This window comes from Equus przewalskii, chromosome 8, assembly GCF_037783145.1.
Source record: "Equus przewalskii isolate Varuska chromosome 8, EquPr2, whole genome shotgun sequence".
Lineage (NCBI taxonomy): Eukaryota > Metazoa > Chordata > Mammalia > Perissodactyla > Equidae > Equus > Equus przewalskii.
Window position 1 is genome coordinate 58,577,914 of NC_091838.1, and position 24,296 is coordinate 58,602,209.

The 24,296-nt window shown below is 32.2% G+C and overlaps 1 protein-coding gene across 7 annotated transcripts in view; it reads right to left on the reverse strand.

Annotated features, from left to right (window-relative positions):
• CSMD3 (CUB and Sushi multiple domains 3) overlaps positions 1–24,296 on the reverse strand; it is a 1,172,992-nt gene that overhangs the window by 731,100 nt on the left and 417,596 nt on the right. For all 7 annotated transcript variants that reach the window (XM_070630871.1, XM_070630869.1, XM_070630875.1 and 4 more), the window contains exon 6: positions 16,373–16,485. In XM_070630871.1, the coding sequence (XP_070486972.1) occupies positions 16,373–16,485 (113 nt within the window). The remainder of the gene's footprint in view (positions 1–16,372; positions 16,486–24,296) is intronic.

Here is a 24,296-nt window from a genome sequence, read left to right on the forward strand (position 1 = left end):
AGAGTAATTATTCAGTCAGTCCTATAGCAAAAGAAGCAAAGAAACATAGCAGGAAAATACATTATAAACTACATAGAAAGAATTCTCACAGGAAGATAAGAGTATTGCAGGGTTATCTATACACAAAGGTATACTATAAAGCATTCAAGATCCAAAGAGAAAAATGAGAGAAAGTACAAGAGTTACTGAACAATGTAGAGGAAGCCTTAAAATACTGGGTCCTTTATTTGCAAAGTTACTCTGTCATAAAAAAGGACGTTGACCTCATTTCCTCTATGGGTAGTCAGTAGTTGTGGGAAGATCATTCCAATTCAGAGCATTTAGCACTAGATTTAGCGTCTTTTTTTTCAAAGTAATTTAATAGCGGTGGAATCAATAGCATAACTCAATGGAAAAAGCTGAAAATTAAAATCTATGCATCAAGAAAGAATGTTAGTTTATTTTAGCAATTCTTATGCAGAATTTTAGGGAAGAGAGGTAAATGAATCAAAGGCAAAAGTTTTAATTACTCATTAAAATTTTTATTCATGGTTGGCGATATTTGGTAAATAATTTTCTTCAAGATTTAAAAAATTTAATAATAAAATCGTCAAACATATTTTAAACACCAAACATATTTTTAATTGTAATTGTCAAACATGTTAGAACAAACTTGGTGTCCTGCTTAAATTTCCATGGATGAGTAGTTTAACTTGCATTAAGTGATATCTATCTATTTATCTATCTCATGATTTATATGTATCTATCCAACTATCCATCCATCCATCCTTCTATCACGAGAGATTGAGAAAAAGAGATGGCCAAGATAAACCCCTCACCAACTACTACTGAGTTATTGTGTAAACCAGAAAGGAAGGACAAATCATCAGTTTCTTCAGTCAGCTCTTCAACTGCCACGTCACACAATCAACAAATGACTATGGCTACAAAGCTATGGTTTTTGGATGCCCTGGGACTTTATTAAAAAAAGTCATCTTAGGACGGATATATGCTGTATATCAACATATTCATAAAACACGGATTATATAATTTAAATTTAGACCATATAGAAATCAAGTTCATTTGATTCTCATTTCAAGTCAGATCTGCATAATAGCTCCCCTAAAAATTTATTCTCATAACTATACATATGCAAATTTTGCAACAAAATCTAAAATATAAACATGCTCTCAAATGTTTTGTCATCTGCAAATGACTCACTGAGAGTCACTGAAATACCATTTAAATGAGAAATGAAATCATTCAAGATTTTTAAAAATTACCCAAAACAATGTGTAATGATTATATAATCCATCTCTCTCATTTTCTTTATGACTAAATTAGTATTCAAAGACATTCAGTAATTTTTATACAGTTAACCAGTGACATAGCTGGGATTGAAACACATAACTTTAGATCTTCAGCTTAATATTAGTGTCATTCTTAATTGCTCTTATTGAAAAAAAATTTGAAGTGTGCAGCGTTCTATTTACTTCAGATTCATCCTAGCCTCCAGAAATTCCCAACTATTGGCTGATTTTTCACTTTCTATTCCTTTTCACATTTAGTTTATGTTTTATATAATAACATAGGAGTTCAATCACAATGTGAAAGAGAGATCATTGGGAGAGAAAATTTACAACCAAAAGAAGACAAAGATAAAAACCATATGAACAAATATTATATCAAGTACTAAAAATGATAAATATAGTTCCCACTGGCTATTAAATACTCTAGCAAAGTATAAGGATTGATTTCAGCAAGTGTGTAAACATTTGCATATACATGTATGTATGCGTGGAATGTGTAACAGGGGCTCTTCCTGATTCAATTCCAAAGGAAGCATCAATTTAGTAGATATTATGATATTTAAGCGAACATATGACAGATTCAGCTTCTTATATGAATCATTTTCAAAGGAAATGTAAGAAAATCTGTTAGTGACTCTTGGACTCTTCAGGTACAGCAAGGATGTAAAAGGGGGACAGAGAGAAGAGAAGGAGATGGGTGAAATTATTTCCTTTGAAAGAGCCTTTGTAGATCATTGAATACCCTTCCCAGAGCCTGTCTGAGGAAGTAGTGGAAGAATGATACCTTCTAGTGCTAGTCTAGTGAGGTGGGCTTCAATGGGAAGACTCAGCTATGAAATTTGTTTTGTGCAGTTGGCAGACAAAAAAGATTGGCGTTTATTTATGTCTGAGACAGTGAAAGTTGAATTCACATAGGAATAAGCTAACACTGACATCTGCTGAGGCAATCTAGAGGGTAAGAGAGAAGAGAGAACTTCTATATTGAGACAAGCCTGATCTTTTTGTGTTTCTCAGAGCAAGGATTTGTTTCCCGTTTCACTGAGGAGTGCCATGGGTTGCAGAGATTCAAAATGGCATCATCTGAATACCTGTCCAATTAGCCACCTGAGAGGTAAAAAATATCTCAGCAGAAGAAGGCTGGGGGTATCAAGTGACTGGGAACCAACTCAGGCAAATGCTCATTTAGAATACAGATGCATCCCCCTGGGATAAGGAATTGCAGAAGAGAGGGGCCCAAATGGAATCACTGAAAAGGCCCCAAGACCACCCACGACAGCATCAGCCTGACTATCAGGACCAGAGAGCAGGTAACAGGCTTAGGACTTAGGGCTAGTCCAGTCCCTCTATCTCTTCTCCACTCTACCTCTATTTCATCTGAGAGGAACCTAAAACAGTAACAAGTAAGGAGTTTGGAAGAAGGAGGAAAGTACAAGGTGGACAGACCAGAAGAGCCAATCTCAACCCTCTCCTTTCTTTATAGATACCTGGCTAACAAGGACTGAGATGGGAGAGATGGAAGAACATTTTGATGTTCAATCAAATTTAGTATTTTGATTAATACCTGGGGCTTAGTATTCTAATTATAGAATTGAAACTGTGTTTCTAGTTTTGTGGGATGAAATGTATCCCTCCAAATTCATATGTTAAAGTCTGAACTCTCAGTGCCTCAAAATGTGACTGTACTTAAAGATAAATTCTTTAAAGAGGTGGTTAAGTTAAAATGAGTTCCATAGGGTGGGATCTAATCCAATATCACTGACATCCTTATGAGAAGAAGAAATTTGGACATGCAGAGACAGACACCAGGCACAGGCATGCACAGAGGAAAGGCCATATGAGGACACAGCAAGAAGGCGACCATCTGCAAGCCAATGAGAGAAGCTACAGAAGAAATCAAACCTACTGAAACCTCAATCTTGGACTTCTAGCCTCCATTACTGTGAGAAATAAATTTCTGTTGTTTAAGGACCTAGACTGTGGTATCTTGTTATAGCAGCCCTAGAGAAGTAATTCACCAGTTGAATGTGACCACAGACTGAGTTTTCATCCTGGGGCAGAGCTATGTTGAAGGTGTCTTTCCTCTACGAAACTGAAATTATTTATTAGAATTTGTCAGAATATCTAACTGTGAAAACTAGAAGAAATCTGAAGCTTTTCTTAAAAGTTAACGTTTATTTATGATATTTTGCTTTTTGCATACAGTTACCACACTTTCTGAATCAAAGAATGAACATCCTTATAGGGAAAATGAAACATAACGAAATATATGAAATCAGGCCTACAGTAGATAATCAGAACATCCTGAATCAGACAGATTCATCTCATTTCCTAAATATGAGCTTAAACCTTCCCAATATCTATGTGGTAGAGAAAAGACAGATCTGTGCTACACGTCTGACAAGAGTGAGCATGCGTTTAAGGGCACCAAAAAGAAAAAGAAAAAGGAAAGAAATTGGTTGTCAAAGAAATTAATTTTTTCAAAAGTATTAAAAGGGGAAAGTGATAATTTTGCTGAATGCTTTTATTTTATGGATTTATTTTAAATTATATATGGCAGGGAGGGAAATCATAATTTTTAAATTAATTATAGGTTCTACAGTTCCAAAATATGGAAGATCTTGTAGTAAAATGATCATACACAATAAATCATAAAGAGGTAGTGGACAATAACAACAAAAAGCTGAGGAACAATGAGAAAAATTACACTATATCATATTCTCTCAGAGTATTTATTATGATTTATGAACAAATTTTCTACTTTCTTATAATTGGAGAGCATTAACTTAGCTGCCACAGTAGGGCTGTTCACCTTATCTGCTGAGGCTGCATAGTCCAATATGGTAGCCACTAACCACTTGTAGTTTTTAAGCATCTGAAATGTAGTTAGTCTGAAGAGCTAAATTTTTAATTTGATTTTATGTAATTAAGTTGAATCTAAGTTTAGAAATAGGTAGTACAAATTATTTTTCCATTAAATGCAACTTTATTATTTTGATAGCCTACATTTTAACTGTTACATTATGCAAGATGTAGTATTGTAGTGAAAGTGTTGTAAGCATACAGTGACGTAACATTATGTGTTTATTTAAATATTGTATGCAGACAGTAAGAAATACAGTGAAACCTAACTAAATCATAATTGCTAACAAATTGAAATACTTATTTCAATTCTAAGTAAATTATTCTTCTAGTCTATAAAAAAATCAACTCTTCCCAATGAAAACTTAATGTTCAATACAAGTTGTGTTGTAAGTGTAAAATACAGATTTAGATTTTTGAAACTTAATTGAAAAATAGAATGCAAAATACATCATTGACATTTTTACATAGATGAAGTGTTGAAATATTAATATTTTGAACATGGTTAAATATAATTAAAGTTAATTTTGCCTGTTTCTTTTACTTTTTATGTGGATACAAGAAAATTTTAAATTTTATATATATAAACATACGTGTGTATACACATACCACTGTGAAGCTGAGCTATCATCAGAGCAACTTTTTTGAGTTACTGGCATTGGGAACAGTAGATTAAGCCAAAGAATTTTAGACCTGGAGGAAGTCTATTACTCCATTACGTAATGACCTCATAGTCCTGAGATGTTAAGGAATCCATTCAAGTTCACACAGTGGGGTTTATATCCAGATTCATCAACTTTTAGTCATGTGTTTTTTCTAGAACAATACTCTGGAAAGAAAAATTTATTCCTGGGTATCTCTACCTCTCCCTACTTTGTCAATCTTAGTTTTTATTGTTATTTCTTACTTAAATATCTTCCTCTGAAAAAAGTTTACTGTTTTTTGTTATACTGATAAGCTAGAAAAATAAGTTTTTGCTTGGAAATTTGACAGAAGTGTATGACCACAAAATCTGGAGGCTCATGTTAGTTATGGAATCTCTAAAGAGGACTTGTACTTTTCCTGTAAAGAGACAGGATATAAGCCAATGCAAGAAAGTTGTTTTCTTATTAGATCAATAATATAATGTCTTAATTTGACCTTTTCCAGTAAAAGTGAACTGGGTATTACGAAACCATTACCTTTCCTAGTAAGGGTTATTATATTTCTTTCATCTCAAGGTGAAAAGCTACAGATTCCTTCTTGGGTTTTCCAATAACAGTCAGTAGTACCTGATCTAACAGAAGGACAAATAAGTCTGTAACAGCAGATGATTTTATTGCTTGTTCACCACATACATACACAGTAGCAAGGAATACACTCTGCTGATGTCCCACATGGTTGATCTGTAAGATGTTTATCTGTTAAATATTTGATATAGTTTCACTGGGAATAATTTTCATTATAAAATCTACTGTATTGAAACCTATGTTAAATGGATTCCTTTATTTTAAATCAGCAAACAAGTACTTTATTATGTAATCAAATGAATACGAGTTCCAACAAATTACCATGAAAGGTCAGGATATTCTTATTTCAAATAATACTCCTATTACTCATAATATGCTTGAAATCATCTTCCAGGTCTTTTTAGTCAAACTATAAAGGTGATGATGCTTCTCCTGCTCCTGCTGCTGATAACAGCAACAATAGCTAACATTTTATATAGTTCTCACTCTCTGTCAGGCACTATTCAAAGTGCTTTACATACATTAACTAATTTAATAACTGATAGTAATATTTTACGAACATGTCACTAGAGTGTATTTCTACAATTTTCACTTACTTTATTCACCAAATTTGATTCTCAATGAATTTTAGTCTTTTCTAAAAATAAAAAATCTATTCTGTGAATTTGCAAATTTGAGGATAACTAAGGCTGGAATTCATAGAGGAATAAGCGCAGGCCTTAGACGCAGAAAGCTCTAAAGGTTAAGACCTGGTTCTGCTATTTTCTAATGTGACCTTCTTGAGAGGGCTGCAGGTAGCTCAAACAGGACTTCTGAGTGAATTAGATAAATAAGTCTCTTTCTCTGGGTGATACGGCATCAGGCACAGGGCTTAGCCAGAGGTATGCAGCTCCCACTTGCCACCTAGCCTGGGTGTCCTTGTGCAAAGTACGCCTGTATAACTTGTCCCAGAGTCTTTGTTCCTTATCTGGTAAAATAGAGATAATAATGTAATCGATGGGATATTGTGAGGATTATATGAAATAATGTTATATGCAAATATTTTGTAAACTGTGACACATATATGAATGTATAAAATTCTATCATTCTTTCACATTTATTGGGTACCTATAATACAGTAAACTCTAGGATGCAGAGATAAAAAAAAGGTCACCATCCTTAGGAAGTTGAAAATTAGAAAACCAGGTAACCATAAAACAACTCAGAATCTGTTTTCTAGGTTTTATACTTTAGGTAGAATATTTATATTGTCCATATCTTTTAATTTGCACACATAGGTGCTATTCTTTTAAGTGAACAATACATCTTTTTAAATTCACCCAAGAGTAATGAGAGTAATAATTTTTGCTTCTTGCTGGTCACTTTGAATTTGTCATAAACTAAAAGGGCTGGGGTGATATTGAGAATATTGAATAATAGCTGGTGGGGACTAGAAAATAAATTGTGGATGTTGCCACAGCAGTGTCCACAAGGTGCCCTGCTGTGCCGGCTATAGCCATTTATTGTATTATAGGACAATCCCGTGGGTCCTGAAAGAAATGGGACAGTTCAGGAGTCAGAAAGGCAGTGAAGGTACTCTGGGCCTAGCAGAAGTAGCTATTTACCAATCAGTACTATTTCAATATTTTAGTAATCCATACAGCCATAGTTTTAAATCACATAGTTACCACATCTCCATTCTAACCTAAAACTACTCTGCATCATTCAAAACTCAAGTCTGGTGTCAGGAATTCTGAAAGCTTTCCTGGACTATGCATTCTCCTTTACTCCCATATGACTCACATTTTCTTAATTATAATACTTCATAAATTATTTTTCTGTTAATGGACTATTCACTCATCTTTTCACATACTAGACAGGAAACTCTCTGAATTCAGGGATTGTATAATAGAGCCCAGCACAATGTCTGGTACAGAGTAAGTTCTCAGTAATATTTTTGTTGAACAAAATTAGATGGATGGGTAGACAAATAAATAAATGTGCCATTAACACATCTCAAATGAGGGTTTCAATCTAAAAATTATTTTAGTTTCATTAAACAACATTAGCAATTTTCCTGTCTCATTTAAAAATTCAGTTAATTAAATAATTGAATAAAAGATCAGGCTAAGTAATGATAAACTTATTGTCAGATAAACCCAAAGCCTTCTATCATACCTTATAGGATTATTTCCCAAAACGTGTCCCGAGGAATAGCAGTTCTAGGGCAAGCTAAAAAAAGCTTCTTTGCTTAAATAAAGTAAATCAGTTCAAATTTGTTTAACCCAGTGTTTCCAAAGGTTTTTGGGCCACAAAATAGAGCCCTGTGTGATTGCCCATCACCATACAATTCTAAATTTAAGGAAAATACTAAGTTAATAATATATTTATCATTTGACTAAACTTTTACTAAGTTGCCTTTAGCTATTTCTGCATATCTGTGAATTTGAATTAAACAGTGTAGGGATTTTAATTTCATCGTCATTTTCAAATGGCATAATAAATTGCCTATGAAATAAACATAAGTAAGGTCCAGAAAGCTTATTGCCTCAGACCCAATTTTTCGTAATGACTTGGAGCAATCAATCATATACTATGTGTTTCACTGCTCGTACCTGCTGCGCCTCACTGAAGCCCTTTGGTGGTCACTTTGTGCAATTATTGAATCATTACCAAAACAAAATTCCTTGTTCAGTACATTTGTCACCTCAACAGAATTTATAAACAGTGAATTTTGTTTATTAAACATCAACTTAATTAGCATTATTTGTTCATCCTTAGGTGATGTAACAAAACTGCCCTCATGAGAGACAGTAAATGTGAGCATTTAAGAATTCTTAATATGAGTAAAGCTCTATCATATATATTCATATACAAGTGAATACTAAATGGAAAAACATTGAAACATCATGATGTATTACCATAAAACAACATCAACTTTTGCAATCTACCAAATATACTTTGAAATACAAGAAATTCATACAATTATAGACTAAAAGAAGTGTGATTCATGAATTCATTATATTCTAATAATTTTAAATACTTGATAGAAATCACATTAACTGAAGAGAAAGTCCTACCAAAAGTTAGTTGGGATAATAAAGATACCAAATATTGTAGACTTCAGTATTTTGAAAAATTAAATTGCAGCTGCAAATGTAGCTTGAACACTAGTAAATCAATAAAAAATATATTTTAGGCTTAAGTAGGAAAGATAATATGTATCTTTCCTTCAGGAGATCAATTTCTTATCTAATAATAGCTGGGCTGTTTTGAAAATCTTAAATATTTCTATTTCTTTTTACTATAAATCTCAACTCTGTGGGCTTTCCTCATTCTTTCAGTTCCTTGGTTCCTCTGATTTGGAAGAGTTCTTGTACAACTTTGACTGAAAGTTGCATATTTTAAGGTACATACCCAGATATTAGTCTTGAGAGTCATGCTATGGTGGGACGGATGGTTGAATATAAATTTCAAATAGCTCCTTTTTCAGGTCAAGAAGGAAGCCTGGAATCCTCAGTTAACAGAGGTTTACAAAAAGTCATGATTTGTGCAAACTCAGGACATGACAAAAGAAAAGCTCTCCCACCATCTGACAGGATGAAGAAGTCTAAGTTGCCCCTTTGTGTAAAAAACTCTCAAGAAAAATGGAGGTTAGTGAGGAATAGTACAAACATCTACACGGATTTGTTAAACTCTATTTGCTAAAGGAATTAATTCTGAAATCTTACAGCATTGAGTTATAGAAAAATGTAAGCCCCTTAAAGATATATCCACACTCAGCAGAACATCAGAGTATTATCTGTTGAAGGATGGGTGTTGGGTGGCAGATAGCTGTGAGTGAGTTAGGGAGTCAGGACCCTGCCTTATGGTAAAGGAAAAAGAGAATTTGAGGTAGAAAAATGGCTTAAAGAGCTCTATCTAAAGAGTGGATGGAAGACCCAGCAAAACGTGTCATGGAGTAGAGTCAGAAAGGGGGACAACTGACCATGCTAAAAGAGCATACCACTGTTGCCTTGTTGACATCATCAGTAGATGTCTGCAGGATTCTTAGTTGCCAAGAAGTGACATCTCCACTAAAACCAGCTAATATTCATGAGTGAGAACAAGGGTTTATAAATGGATCAGTCAGCTTCATCTCATCATTATTAGGACTCACAGGATATCACTTAGATCTAGAAACTTTCTTTAAAAAGGACATAAGAGGTGATCTAAATCCTGAAAATTTGAGCATTTATCCCAAGGAAGCTAAATTAACACGAAAGAGACTTTTATCCTAGAAAAGATTGACAGGTTTTAATTTTATTCTATTATCAGCAGGAATGTGTGAGCCAAATCAAAATGTTACACCAAAATAATTTTTTTTTTCAGTTTACCATTGTCAGGTACTACATTTTAAACCTACTGTATGTTTTAGAAAATATTAACCATATTATAACTGTTATTTGATAGATTATCTCCTATTCATAGTAGTTGTTGTATTTGAAGATAGTAATCTAAATCATAATCATTTTACTAAGGTATTTCTGGATTCTCACGAAATCCATGAGATTGTAACATAAGGTTAATGTAATGTGTCTCACTTTTTAAGGTATATCAATAAAGGATGCAAATATATATATATATATATGGATTAAACACTGACATAAGAAAGAACACTTAGCAAACGTAAGCATTAAAAATCTTTTTTCAAAGTAACAATCTTTAATATTTTCCTTTTTGACTATAAGTCACAGTCATTCTAGTACCAATGTCATAGAGATTGATTCGATTCCATAGAAAATAATAGAAATTTTATAATAGAATCGCCATGCAATCTTAACTATGCTGATTTCTATGACTATTTCTTAAGTAGATACATTGTTTTCTTTATATTTTCCTGCTGTACTTTGCTTAAGAAGACATTAGTTTTTGCTTTTAAGTGATCCTCTTTACCAGAATCTGAATTTAATGTTTTCAAGAGTGCCTTTTTCTCATGAATGATGCCCATAATAATTCTGGGTAGTCTCAGTGTTAATATACATCATTATCTCATAACCAAAATAAAAAGGACTATAAAACAGCTAGGCGAGATAAAGGAAATTCATTATTGTTAATATTTTACTTTATTTTTAAAATCTCATTTTATATATTAAAACTATATTCCAATTCTAAACACAATAACATGACAATTTTTAATTCATAAATGCTAAAATGTTTAGCAAGATAAAGTATTTTACTAGAAGTGTTTATGTTTGACTAGAGTTAAGCAAAACTGAATCACTAGCATTTGTGTTTCTGATATACAACACATCATTCAGTTTACTAAACTGTTTTTCAGTAGAATTTGTATTTCAGGGAAATTTGAAATGAAATGACAATCAGCTAGTGTACTGTCAAACACCCACAATTTATGAACAGAATTTCGGGTTGGAAGATACATAAGAAGATTGGCAAATAACTTTTAAGGATTGAAGTGAAAAAATAAAAATAGTTAGTTATGGAAGAATGCAATTCTAACATCATTATCAACTAATATGGTAAAAGGCCTTACATTTTATATTGACATGCCTATGCAACATACATTTAAATCACAGAAGAAAATGCTACTGAGGAGTTTTTAATGGTTGTTTTAGACAGACCCGTGGTTACTTAAAACATTTGGACTACTAAATATCTTCTTCTAATTATCTCTGCTGGTTGTGTAGACTGTGTACTAATTAAGAGGATGAATCCCACAGACCAGACAGATTCATAAAACAAGAAGTAAAAGAAGTTTCTTTCTTTTTTTTGACCCTGCAATAATTTTTTTTTTAAAAAAACCATTTCCAGGTGAAATTAATTATTTAGCATTAAAGGTGACAAAGAAAAAAAGGTGATACTAATAATAAAATCAAAAGGAAGTAAAGTACAAGATTAGAAATTATTCTCGAACACTATACACCAGTGAAACTCAAATTTCTATTCTCTCAAAACTCATTAAATGAAAATAACTAGTTTACTTCATAAGCTTAAAATAAATCAGTTTGTCTATGTTTGAAAAGAGGATTATTTTGAGATAAGAATTCAAATACAGTTCACAAATTTTCCAGTGACATGTACTCACTAAAAATTAAGTAATACCTACCATAACATGGAAAAAAAATATATATATATGTTGAATATTTCTTGAATTGTTCTGACAAAGCCCTGTCCACTGTCTGGAAAGGAGCCAGTTTGCTCCTATCCAACATTCCCATGACAGTAAACTACACTGAAATTTTCCCAAACAAAAGTTTTGATCTCTTATTATGTCACACTTCTACCTCCAATGACAAAATCATAAACATGACTCACAATGGTTATCAAATTTGAGGAGACGTTTCACAATTAGAATGGTGGTATATGATTCCGTGTCTTTTATTAACAATGGATATATGAAGATACAGCAAGAAAAACTGATGTCTAAATAAAATTAGAAAAAATATATATAATTAAACAGATTGCTTTGATGCTGTGCTCTATTTTCAAACTTGAACTATATTTATGATGGAAAAAATTCTGTTATACAGAGGAAACTACTTCTTAGTTTTACTTAAAAAAATCGTATTTAAAATTGGGTTCTAAGGAAAAGTGCTTTTTCCCTGGAGAAACATAGGTATCCTAATTTGTGATAGTAAAAAATAAAAAACCTAGCGTTTTTCCTTTTTAATTGCGTTTCCTGAATTCAAACTTTATATTTGATCACAAGTTTTTAAACTACCTGTACCTCAGTGTTAGAAAGTATGTTTCTCATCCACTCCATATTGTTGAGTATCTCCATCCACTGAAGTATCTTTAGTCACTGCATGTCTATTACTGTAAGATATCCTAATATCTTTTGATTTGCACAACAATAATGTGTCTGGCTCTTGTAACTCTCTTTACTGATGGGGAAACCAAGGCTCAGACAACTCACACATCAATCAGTAACTTCAAAATTCAACCCTCATCTTCTGACCCCAAATCCTATTCTTTCCCTGATACACTAATGCTGCATCCTCAATAATCGTATTTATCTTGGTTCAATAACTGTGTACACATTTATGTCAAAACATTTCCAAATGTAAAAAATGGGATAACTATTCCAAAGTTATTTTTCACTTAAATTATGTGTATCTAAAATGTCAAGGGTCTCTGTGTAATTGAAGTTTATGGCAGTATATTTTCAATACAATTTCTGCCCATTAAATATATTTTTCTTACCAAAAAGATGCACAGCTGATCCCAAAATAACGATAGTCTCTTTGAGAACCTATGTAAAATATATTTCTTCATAAATTAAAAATACACCTTATTATTATTGATGTATCATTGTTAAATTGAAAATAAGTGTCTATAAAATATTAACCTGCATAGGAAGAATCACATAAACAAAATCATGGAAGAAAAGGGAAAAATCAAAATGTGATGAAATCTGTAAGGATTTAAAATCTTAATCTATAATATAAGAATATTCATATATTTAGGTATTTGGAATTAATTAAATGCTGTAATGTCAAAGACAATTTTGTGAATATCTATAGCTACAGCATGTTTGCACATTTTTAAAAAAGTGTGAGATGTTGAATAACTTAAAATGAAAAATGTAATAATATTCATACTGGAATAATTGAGCCTTATGGATAAAAAATAACAGTTTTTAATAAATATCATCTAGAAGTAAAATTTTATATATTGGACAGGTGAATATCATCTGAAAATCCCCCTCCAATGTAGAAATTATAAAAAAGTGATCAAAAATTTATGGAAATGGAAAATAAATAGATTTTAGGTTTATAATAAAGATCAAGTGACAATAATATGGAGATTTCAACAAATAAATAAGAGAACTTCCAAACACCACAGTTAAAGAAAAGTTACACTATTTATGTGTGAAGTAGCACAATTCAAGTTCCCATCAGAAGAGGTTTAATAGAACCTGAATGTAGGAATATTAAATAACAAAGATAAATATGGCAAAATGATACTGAAATGATTTTCTTTGGAGGAGAGTTGAAATTAAAGAAAAAAATTTTTTAAAGCATAGAATAAAGAGTTTTAAAAGAAGAGATTTCCAGCATAAATAAACTCAGGGGGGAAAAAAGAGATGCTTTAGTTTATTTTAGATGAGAGTGGGCATATTTAATGCGAGACCTGGGGAAGGGAAAGCATTTTCCACATCAAAGGCATTTTATTTAAATCAAGACTTTTCTTAGTACTTTTAGGTTAGAACAGAACTATATTTGTTAGTATGTCATCCTCAACCTCTACTTAACTCTATTATAATATCTACAAGGTTGGCCTACAACACAACCGAAAGGACGCTTTACTGGGGACAGCATGTTGGTGTGTTTATATACCTACTCCATCAATTATTGGACAAACCATAAAAATTAGCTAATGGCATTCAGGAGCCCTTAGTAGTCTGTAGTTAATTTTCATGATATTTTATAATGAACACAGGTTGAATAGAAATGCTATGAGGAAAATAATCAGTCTTTGGAAAACTACAGTTCCATTAAAACATTAAATGAATTCAAAATAATAGATAAATTGAAAATAATTACTGAGTACTTAAGTATTTGAGTTATTAAGAAATTATACTACATGGAGACTTGGTTGTGACTTTTGTATAGTATATTCCACAAAATTTTCTATCTTGAATCAGTTTTAATTTAGATATCACTGAAATTAAATTGTAGCATGGAAAAATCTAAAAAGCATGATTACCATTTCACCTAGGATATGTATTTCAGTATGTAAGAATTATAAATTTTACAGCTATTTATGTTAGCTTACTACATTTTTTAATCCAAATTTCTTTATTTGATTATAATTTCAAGAATTACTTCTCTATGTGAATTTATGTTATCTAGTTAAAATATTATTTGGAGATAATGCAATTAGAAAAATCAAGCCTGAATCAAGAAAGTTTTAAAAGGATACAATGCAAAGGTATATTTTTATATAATAAAACTTTTTCTTGATTTCATTATAAAATCATAGCTTCCATTTTCTTATGTTCTTTATTTCCTCTATACTGTGTAGAGATAGGTTATACCAAAAATTATCCTCTTTTGAGCTCCTTTTCCTGCTGAAAATAGAAATAATTCATACCCCATAAAACATTTCCCTTCTAATTTACAACAGTGAATTCACTGATACGCTATTTTTCAGTGCTTAAACCAGATAGGTAATGCTGGAAAATCAAACTGAATCTTGAAAGTATTATAAAAGTCAATTTAAGATCAGCGGGTAGAATACTGAAAATAATAATAATTAAACACACAGAACTACGGGCAGCTTTGCACTATTGTCTTATAATGCAATACAACCCTATCTAAAGACACCAGTTTCATGAATCCATACTGCATAAAGCAACTGAAGTACTATTTTATTTCTGAGATTGGAGATCTATTTTTTCTTCTTGGTTGTCCATTTAAATATAAAATAGGTGCTAATTTATTACTATTCAGTTAAAGAGTTGAAGCTATCCGACTGAAAGATTCCATGAATCTAGTAGAAAAGATCACCACATGAGTCAAAGATGAAAGTCTTTTGAATTTCTGCCATGCCATCTGCCTTAACTCATTGCAGAGAGGAATCAGAGCCGTAAAATTATGTGGTTGGAAAACTCCACAAGGGAAGGGGTCAACGCAGACACAAACAGGCTCCACAATAATTATATCTTTTCAATAAAAAGCATTCTCTGATTTCTGAAGTGAACAAAACTTTTGAAAACTGCAATTGGAAACTCAAGAAAATATTTTTGCAAATTTAAAAGCGACACTGGCCAAAATTGGTAAGATTCAAGTTACTATGCCCTGGACAGTAATTTTTAATAAAATATATGAAAATAAATTTTTCTCTGAATATTTAATTTTTAATTTTAAAATATAGCAATTTATGATAAGTAATATATTCTATTATGAGAAATGTTAATAAAATGCATATCTTTAAGAGCATATTTGTATTCATGTTTCCATTAAAATTAACTACATTAGAAATGTAAATTATAGATTTTCCTACACTGGATTTTGTCTAAAGTCTTTACTTTTAAGTTACTGTCTTAGGGATTTTTATGACAGTGACACCCATCACACTATTATAAATGTCAATATACCAATCACATTAATCTGTTATTATTGTGAGAAATCCTATTAATAGAACACATATAGAGAGGTTATCGGTCTTCAAAATATAAATTAATTCTTGAAATTTGTATTCCAGAAAATGACATGTGGTCTAATACCATTTTAAGTGTTACTATAAGCTGCCTAAAGTCACAATATTAAATTTGCAAAGTGCTTAAGACTAAAGACTACTAAAAAGGAAAGCATTAAAAAGAACGGATAAATGGAAAAATGTAACTCGAGCAATGCTCACTATTCCCTGAATAGTAGTTGATGCACTACTGAGAATGAAATGAATTATTTACAGAAGTAGTCTGAGGATAAAGTACTCTAAATTCACATAATATTACTGAACATTGTAGAAGCTACATTTTCATTATTTATCTTCATAATAATCTTGTTCTAAACAAAGAGCTTTTGTTAATACATCAAATATTATATCCTGCTTAGTTAAAATTATGCCTGTTAATAAAAATGGTAGATAATCCTAACAAGTTTAATTAAACTAGCAACAGCAAACACACTGTATATGAAAAAGGATTTCAGATGATGAAGACGCTATTTACAACTGCAGATTTTCTGCAGTGTTTTGGAGTATAGCTTTAGGTAGCATGTCCACTTGCTGAAGCACTTTATTAAAGTAAAATATTACATCTGTTACATATTACCTTTTAGAGGTCACAATATTCTTTACTCTGAACATGGTGCTATAAAAATCAACTAACTTTTATATTGTAATTTAGTTATGATCACATTATTGTCTCAGCAAGAGAACAACCATTTATACTTATTCAAATTACAATTTACAAATGATAAAGATATGTTGCTTCTATCACAAAATGCAGTTGTGTATACTAAAATCATTTTACACATCAAAAGAGGCAGAGGTATTCATTAAATATACCTTGATATGGAGCGCTAAATCCACGATATCGGTGATTGCTGTCTGTAACAAAATGCAGTCTGAGCCAGTTTTTGTTGCTGATAATTGGTGGTGGTATATTCATTCCAGATAACCTGAATTATGGAAGACAACAACAAAAAAATTTAAACAGCTTTTCAGCAGTAAACATTTTCACTGAATTGGGACCCAAAAAAATGTCTACCTGTATACAATATGCATGATTTTGCATTGCTACCTTTTTAAACACAAATAAAATAGTTATTGCATGCATAGAAAAGTCAATCATAGAATAGTGCGATTCCACACACATGCTGTTCCAATCAGGTTGCATATATTAATAAAATCAACTCTAAACTGCATATGAGTTTTGATTCACCCAGATTTACCACATAGATAATAAATATAATGAATGCTGACCTGATGGTATTGGTCATTGTGTTCCCTATGAATGAACTGACACAGCACAGTTACAAAATAGAAAGACTTCAAAGCAACTGATATACATTTTTCATCTAATATTTTCAGTATTTCACATTCAATGGCAAGTTTCACAATGTAATTTCATATGATAAGCATTATTTTAATGTAATTTCACAATACTATAAATTTTCACGATTAGATTTAATTATAATATATACTTCTATAATGCATTGGCGGTCTGCTCCAATTGATAGGCAGAAAACAGATTGTATTTTGGATATATATTTAGTCTCCAAATATCTAGTTACAAAGGTACTATTTCATAATCTCCGTAGAGCAAGGCACAAAGCAAAATTTTGAAACTATGCCCCAGATATTGGCCACGATTAATAAATGAACTGACTCTCTTGCTCTATAATCTTTTGAAGATTTTCAGTGAAGCAGTTTTTATAATTTCATTCAATAAAGGAATACCACTCCAATACCTAACCATTTAAATTGTAGGTGTGTGTTATAAAGCCAAGACAAAATATTCTCAAAAGCAAGATTCTTACATAGCAAAGGAGAATTTCAGACTAAGGTTTCCTAATAACAAGCATATGATGCATCATTACATTCTTCAAAGCACGCACTTTTCTTTACCAGAAGGCAAAACTGACAGCTGATTTATTTGTGTGTGCGTGTGTGTGTGTGTTGGGGGAGATGATTACAACTCTTCTCTCAGTTCTTGGCAGTCAGTCATTCTAGGGGACCAGAAGGGAGAGATTGGAATACCTGTCATTGCACATGCAATCAGTGGTAAGGTGTAGACACAGTGATGCAATGATCCTCTATCCAACACCCTCCCTCCCTTAACCCCTAAAATCCAACTTTCCTAGGAATTTTGGAGCTAGCCATCGCTTTTCGTGGATGACCACCTTCCATGGCATGGAAATAGGAATTCACCACTGTTGTATCATTGTTCCCATGGGTGTATTGAATCGGCTTGGCAACACTATAATGTAATCCAGTTTTCTTGAATTCTATCATGAACAAGTTGGGTTCTATTCTATACATTTCTCATTTCTCCCCCCACAATGGAATACATTTTTTTAACTTTGCCCTATCAGTGCCCTATTTTCTCTTTTCATAACAGTGACTGTTTATTGGTCCAGCTAACTGTTTTTTTCATATCTGAATTTAGTAAATCAAAATATGTATATACTTGCATAATTTTAAGACTCAAGTTTTAAAATTTTACTTCATCACTTTCAGAAAATATCCAATTTGCCTATTGGTTGGTTTGGTTGAAGTAGAAATTCAATGAAAAAATACTTGGATTTGGTACAATTATATTTTCAATAGAGTAGCATGTTTCTTGTCAGAAGTTGATTTACACTTTGGTCATCTTCAATTGCCTGACTTGATGAGCATAAATATCCATTAGGGAAAGTTTAACTTATTTTTTATTTTATTTCTTTTAGGAAGATTAGCCCTGAGCTAACTGCTGCCAATCCTCCTCTTTTCGCTGAGGAAGACTGCCCCTGAGCTAACATCCGTGCCCACCTTCCTCTACTTCATATGTGGGAAGGCTACCACAGCATGGCTTGCCAAGCCATGCCATGTCCGCACCTGGAATCTGAACTGGCGAACCCCAGGCTGCTGAAGCAGAACGTGCAAACTTAACTGAAGAGGCCCTGAGCCAGCCCCAAAATTATTTTTGACAGATGGCACACATTTCTAAAAGTAATGAGACTATAATACATGGATGGTGTAAGACACTGAACTACAGTGTTTGGAGAGAGGCTCTTAGAAGATCCAATAAATAAGAAGCAACGCAACAATGATATCAATAAAAGTGAGAGAGGAAAGAAGACGAAATAGACAATAAGAGGATAAACTTTCCTCTTTCTTAGGGATATCAAAGATAATTTCAGCAATAGAGTGTAGTAAAGACAAGTAATAACTACTATGGAACTATTGTTTGCAACTTGAAATCACCTTCAGGAATTGAGAAAGGTGGAACTGAAGATTTTAGAGCTGCAGTAGCGAGAGGCACAACATGCATGAGGCGGAGAAAACAATGCTGGTTTAACAAGGGTGGAACTTAAAGGGTATTCTTGACAGCCTCAATGCTTCAGCTCATGAAACAGAAGTGCAGAAAAGCCAAGGTACTGAACTAGAAAGCAAGTGCACCACAGGACCCCTCTGTCCCCAGAGAGGAAAAACACCTTTCTTGATTATAAGGGAGTCACAACGACTGTCCAGCTTGTGGTCAACTAGTATTCCTCGATATCTAAACACAAATAACACAATGTGATTTATTTATGGCTTATGGAACAATCTACTAAACGAATATACACATCTTTGTACCATATTTCACATGCTATCAGGAGATCCGGGAAGTGGTGGATTGAGAATACATGCTGCTAGGAAGGATTTCATCAAACTAATTAATTTAGATAATTTCTTCAATACAGAAGGACAGATTTCTTAAATATAACTCCTTTTTATTCCTTTATCAAATCACTGTGGTCATTTGAAGGTAAGCACATATGGGTTCATTTCAGTATAAAGTCAGTGAGAATCATCTCTTGATAATTAAGAGATAAAGTGTATTCAACAATTATCTACTGAACACTTAATATATGACAAACACTGATGCTAAGGGTTGGAAATATAGCTGTAAACAAGACCGACAAGATCCATGGTCTTACAAAGTGAAAATAAAGAAGATAACATATCAATAAATGAATAAGGTGATTTCAGATGGTGGCAAATGATGCACAAAAAAATAAAACAGTAACATGATAAAGAATGTCTAGAAATGAGGTTTCAATTGTTTTAATATCTTTTCCATTTTACACTCAAAACAGCCATAATCGTGATTATATGTTTTAAACTACTAAACTGGATTTTAGGAGAATTAAAACAAAGAAAATTATGACAATGATAAATGTCAAAAATTGGTAACATACTATAGTTATTTGTATCCAAGAAGAATTCAAGACATGTTTTTGAGTAATTAACAGATTTGAACAGACACAGTAAATTAATAATGACATCAAGTTTCACTGCATATTCAGTAGAAATACTGACAATAATAGTGTACCTTGCTATAATTAATCTTTGCAAAAACTGTTTTAACTTTTACAATTTTATGCAGATATAAATAACTAAATCATAAATTGATATTTAAAATCACATGCTACATTTTCTATTAAATGGTACCTCAGAGAATATGATTATAATCCTTATAAATTTTTTTACAAATCAGTTAAGTGTAGGAAACCTAAGAGAACCACATTATTTAAAATTCTCTAAAACTATTCTGAGCCTATGCCTTTGGTTTATAACTCTCTTGTTAGATCCTCGTTGCTGCCATCTGTTAATCTCTGGTTCTCAATTTTCTCAAAAGTAGCACTTGCAACAATAGGTGTCATCTTTGGTGGCACTAACACATTTTTTAATCTTTCTAATAAAACATCTAGTTTTTAATCTTTCCAATCCCTAAAATTATTGACACCTAATGACCTATCTGTCTTTCCTCATCTTCAGTCCCATAGACACAGTCAAACCTTAAACCTATGATTACTCAAATCTTCACCTGCATGACTATAAAATCACAGTATCCCACAACAATTCTCCCACTCTCCCCTAATTTCACTTCTTCCTCTCTCTTGCTTTGTTACTCTACCCCTCTCTTCTTCCCTCTCTCCCTCTTTCACTTCTTTTGACCTCCTTCTGTCTCTGGTGTTGAAGTAAGATTCATTCCTCATGCTTCCTCTATTCTCCAAGATTGTGTCAGATTAATTGTCCTATATTGAGCTGTAATTAGTTCCCAAAATTCATACTTTCATCTTAACTCAGTGCCTTTTTTATGTAGGTCTGAGGGACTTTCTTTTTAAGGCTGAATGAATATCTTTTTTTACATTTATCTACTTACTCCTAATCATTCTCAGTGAAGCCAGCTGTAAAGTTTCAAGGTTAAGATAAATGTCCCATCTCCCTCTCCGTCCTCACAAAGCACCTTTACATATTCTTGTCACATCATTTATTATTTTGTATAGTAGTAAGTTTTCTATCTTCACTATTATTTTACATTTTCTTTGAATGTAGGTTATTAAATCCCTGGTGCTGAGCACAATGATTGATGAATAGCAGGTGTACACTGATATTATTTATCAAGAAAATACATGAATATAAGCTGTTTAGGCAGATGCTCTAACTTTCAGTACCTATATATTTGTCTATAATTTTTTCTATATATTTTCAATAATCTCATTTCACACATTATCAAAATTATGGTTCTTTTTTTTATTCAAGATCCATCTAAAATTCTATCTCCTTCATAAGTCTTCTGCAATTCCCTTAGCTGAAGGTTACCCCTCTCTTCCCAGAACAACAAAAGCACTTGTTAAGACTCGTCTTACGGCACTTATCGCTGCTTTCATCTTACTATATTACACATAGTCTACAAATTATAAGAATTTTGAAGCAGGATCCACATTGGATTTATCTCTGAATGTACAAGCATATTTCAAATTATAGATAATGAACAGATGCTAATTAGTTGCAGTAAAATCTTACTACAAAATTTCTTAAAGTGTGTTCTCCTGAATATTAGCCACCAAAAATGCCTTTGGGGATGGGGGAAGGTACACTACTCAAAAAGTTTTTGAATCATTCTTTTGTAACCATATCCTATTCTTGTAGTTTTTAAAAATATGTTTTAACACAGAATTCCTTAAATTTATTTCAACATACACTCTTGCATTTCCATGCTTTGCCATAAAATCAAATAACACGCAGTGGAGTTATTTTACACAACTATTTCAGAAACCACAAATTTTATTATTCCTTCATGTTATGATGTGAATGCATTTCACAGTCCTGAGAAAAACCAGCTTCTTTAAAACTAGTCAAAAAAAGTGAGAAGCTTTCTATTATGTTTTGTAGCATGTTATAAGTTAGAAAATCATTTTCGCAACAAAATTAATCCCTTTCTGGGATGACATTGAAAGCACTAACCTTCCATGCTATGCAAGTCATGAATACTGTGTGTGTGAAGTGTACAGATATCCACACTGACCTGGCTGTGCTTTTTTGTCACAGATGTCTGACTGTGTTCTTGATTAGATATTCAAAAGTCACTGAACTGCAGAATACACAATCTCATGTGGTTTTAACAAGAGCATTAAGAAGCTAAGCATTGTTTTATGCAGTCCAATTATTCAGAAGCCAGATGCTATAAAGTATTTGCAAAGCAAATGAGAGAAGTGGCTACACTAAATGTTCTTCTCTTTTCTCTTCTCCCTCCCCCTTTATCAACACATTCCACTTGCTTACCCCCATCTGTACCCCGACTCTGCTTCGCTCCTTATCCCTTATTTCCATGACCTATCTTTCAGATACAATCTTTATAAAAACAGGCTGCTGCAGAATAGCGTTACTTGTATCTAAACATATGCCTCAGAAAAATCTCTTTTTATATTTTAGATACAATGTGTGTGTATTCAACTACCAAAATTTAATTAAGATCAAATAGAAAAGTTGAATTATACTATAACCATTTCAAAATTGAATTTGTAATTAAAAAGCTGGCAAGAAACCTTCAGATTCAGATGTTTTTTAATAGAAAATTCTACTAAACTTAGAAAGAATGAACAATTTTACCCATTCTTTTCCAGAAAATCAAAGAGGAAGCAACACTTCTCAACTCACTTTAAGGGATAGTATTACCCTAATAATAAAACCAGAAAAAGTCAATGCAAAAATAAAAAAAATGAACGACACAAACAGAAAACTACAGACCAATATCTATCATGAACTTCGATGTAAGTCTTCAGCAAAATATTAGCAAATTGAATCCCACAAGGTATAAAAAGAATTATACACCATGACCTAGTGAGATTTATTCAAGTTATATAAGTCTGGTTCAACATTTGAAAATCAATCAGTGGAATCCACCATATCAAAGGCTACAGAAGAAAATTTAAATGATCAAATCAATGGACACAATAAAAGCATTTCACAAAATCCAATTTTGATGATAAAAACTCTTAGCAAATTGGGAATAGAGGGGACTTTCTTAACTTGATAAAGAGCATATACAAAAAACCTACAACTGAGATCATATTTAATGTTAAATTACTGAATGCTTTTCATTAAGGTCAGGAGTATGGCCCATCACTCTTATTCAACATTGTGCTAGAAGTTCTAATGGGTGCAATAAGGCATGGAAAAGAAGAAAAGGAATATTCATTGGAAAGAAAGGAAAGAAATTGTCCCTATTTGAAGATGACATAATTATTTATATAGAAAATCTCAAGCAATCTACAAAATAAACTCCTAGAACTAATAAGTGCATTCATCCAGGTTGCTAGATACAAGATGAACATACAAAAATAATTCACATTTCTAAACAATAACGGTAAACCTGTGGAAACTGAAATAAAAAACAATACAATTTACAATTGCTCCAAATAAATTAAATACTTAGGTGTAAATTTAGTAAATCATTTACAGGGCCTGTATCAGGAAAATTACAAAACGTAATGAAAGAAATCAAAAACATAAATAAATGGAGAGATATGCCATGTTCTGAACTGGAAGACTTAGCATAGTAAAGATGTCAGGTCTCCCCAAAATGGACTACAGGTTTAATGCAATCCTATTGAAACCTCAGCACATTCTTTTTGTAGACATTGACAAGGTAATTATAAAATGTATATGGAAAAGCACAGGACCCAGAGTAGTTAAAAAAATTTGAAAAAATTAGGATGAAGTGGGAGTAATGATGCTGGAACAATTGGACAACCATGGGCAAAAAAATGAACGTCAACCTAAACATCACACTTTATTAGCTTAAATTAGCTTAAAATTGACCATGGACTGACATGTAAAATGTAAAAGTACAAAACAGTTCAAAAAGGACTTAGGAGCAAATCCTTGGAGTCTAGGCTAGGCAAAGAATTTTAGACTGGAATCCAAAAACATGATCCATAAAAGAAAAACTGATAAATTGGGCCTCATCAAAATTAAACACTTTGCTACACAGAAGATCTTGAATAAGAAGATGAAAAGACAAGCTACAAGATGGGAAGTAATATTTGCATACCACATATATGGCAAAGAATGTATCTAGAGTATATAAAGAACTCTCAAACTCAACTGTTAAGAAAAAAAATTAGTAAACGAGGAAAGGACAAGAATAGACATTTCACTGAAGAGGGTATACAGATGGAAAAACAGGTATATGAATTGATATTCTACATCATTAGCCTTTGGGGAATGCAAATCAGAATAGCTAAAATAAAATATGATGATGTAGAGAAATTGGACCACTCACATATCGCTGGTGGGAATACAAAATGGTACAGCTACTCTAGAAGAGAATTACAGTTTCTTATAAAACTAAAATTGTATTTATCATATAAACCAGCAATTGTACTCATGGGCATTATGCCAGAGAAATAAAAGCTTATGTTTATACAAAAAACTATACATTAATCTTCAAAAAAGC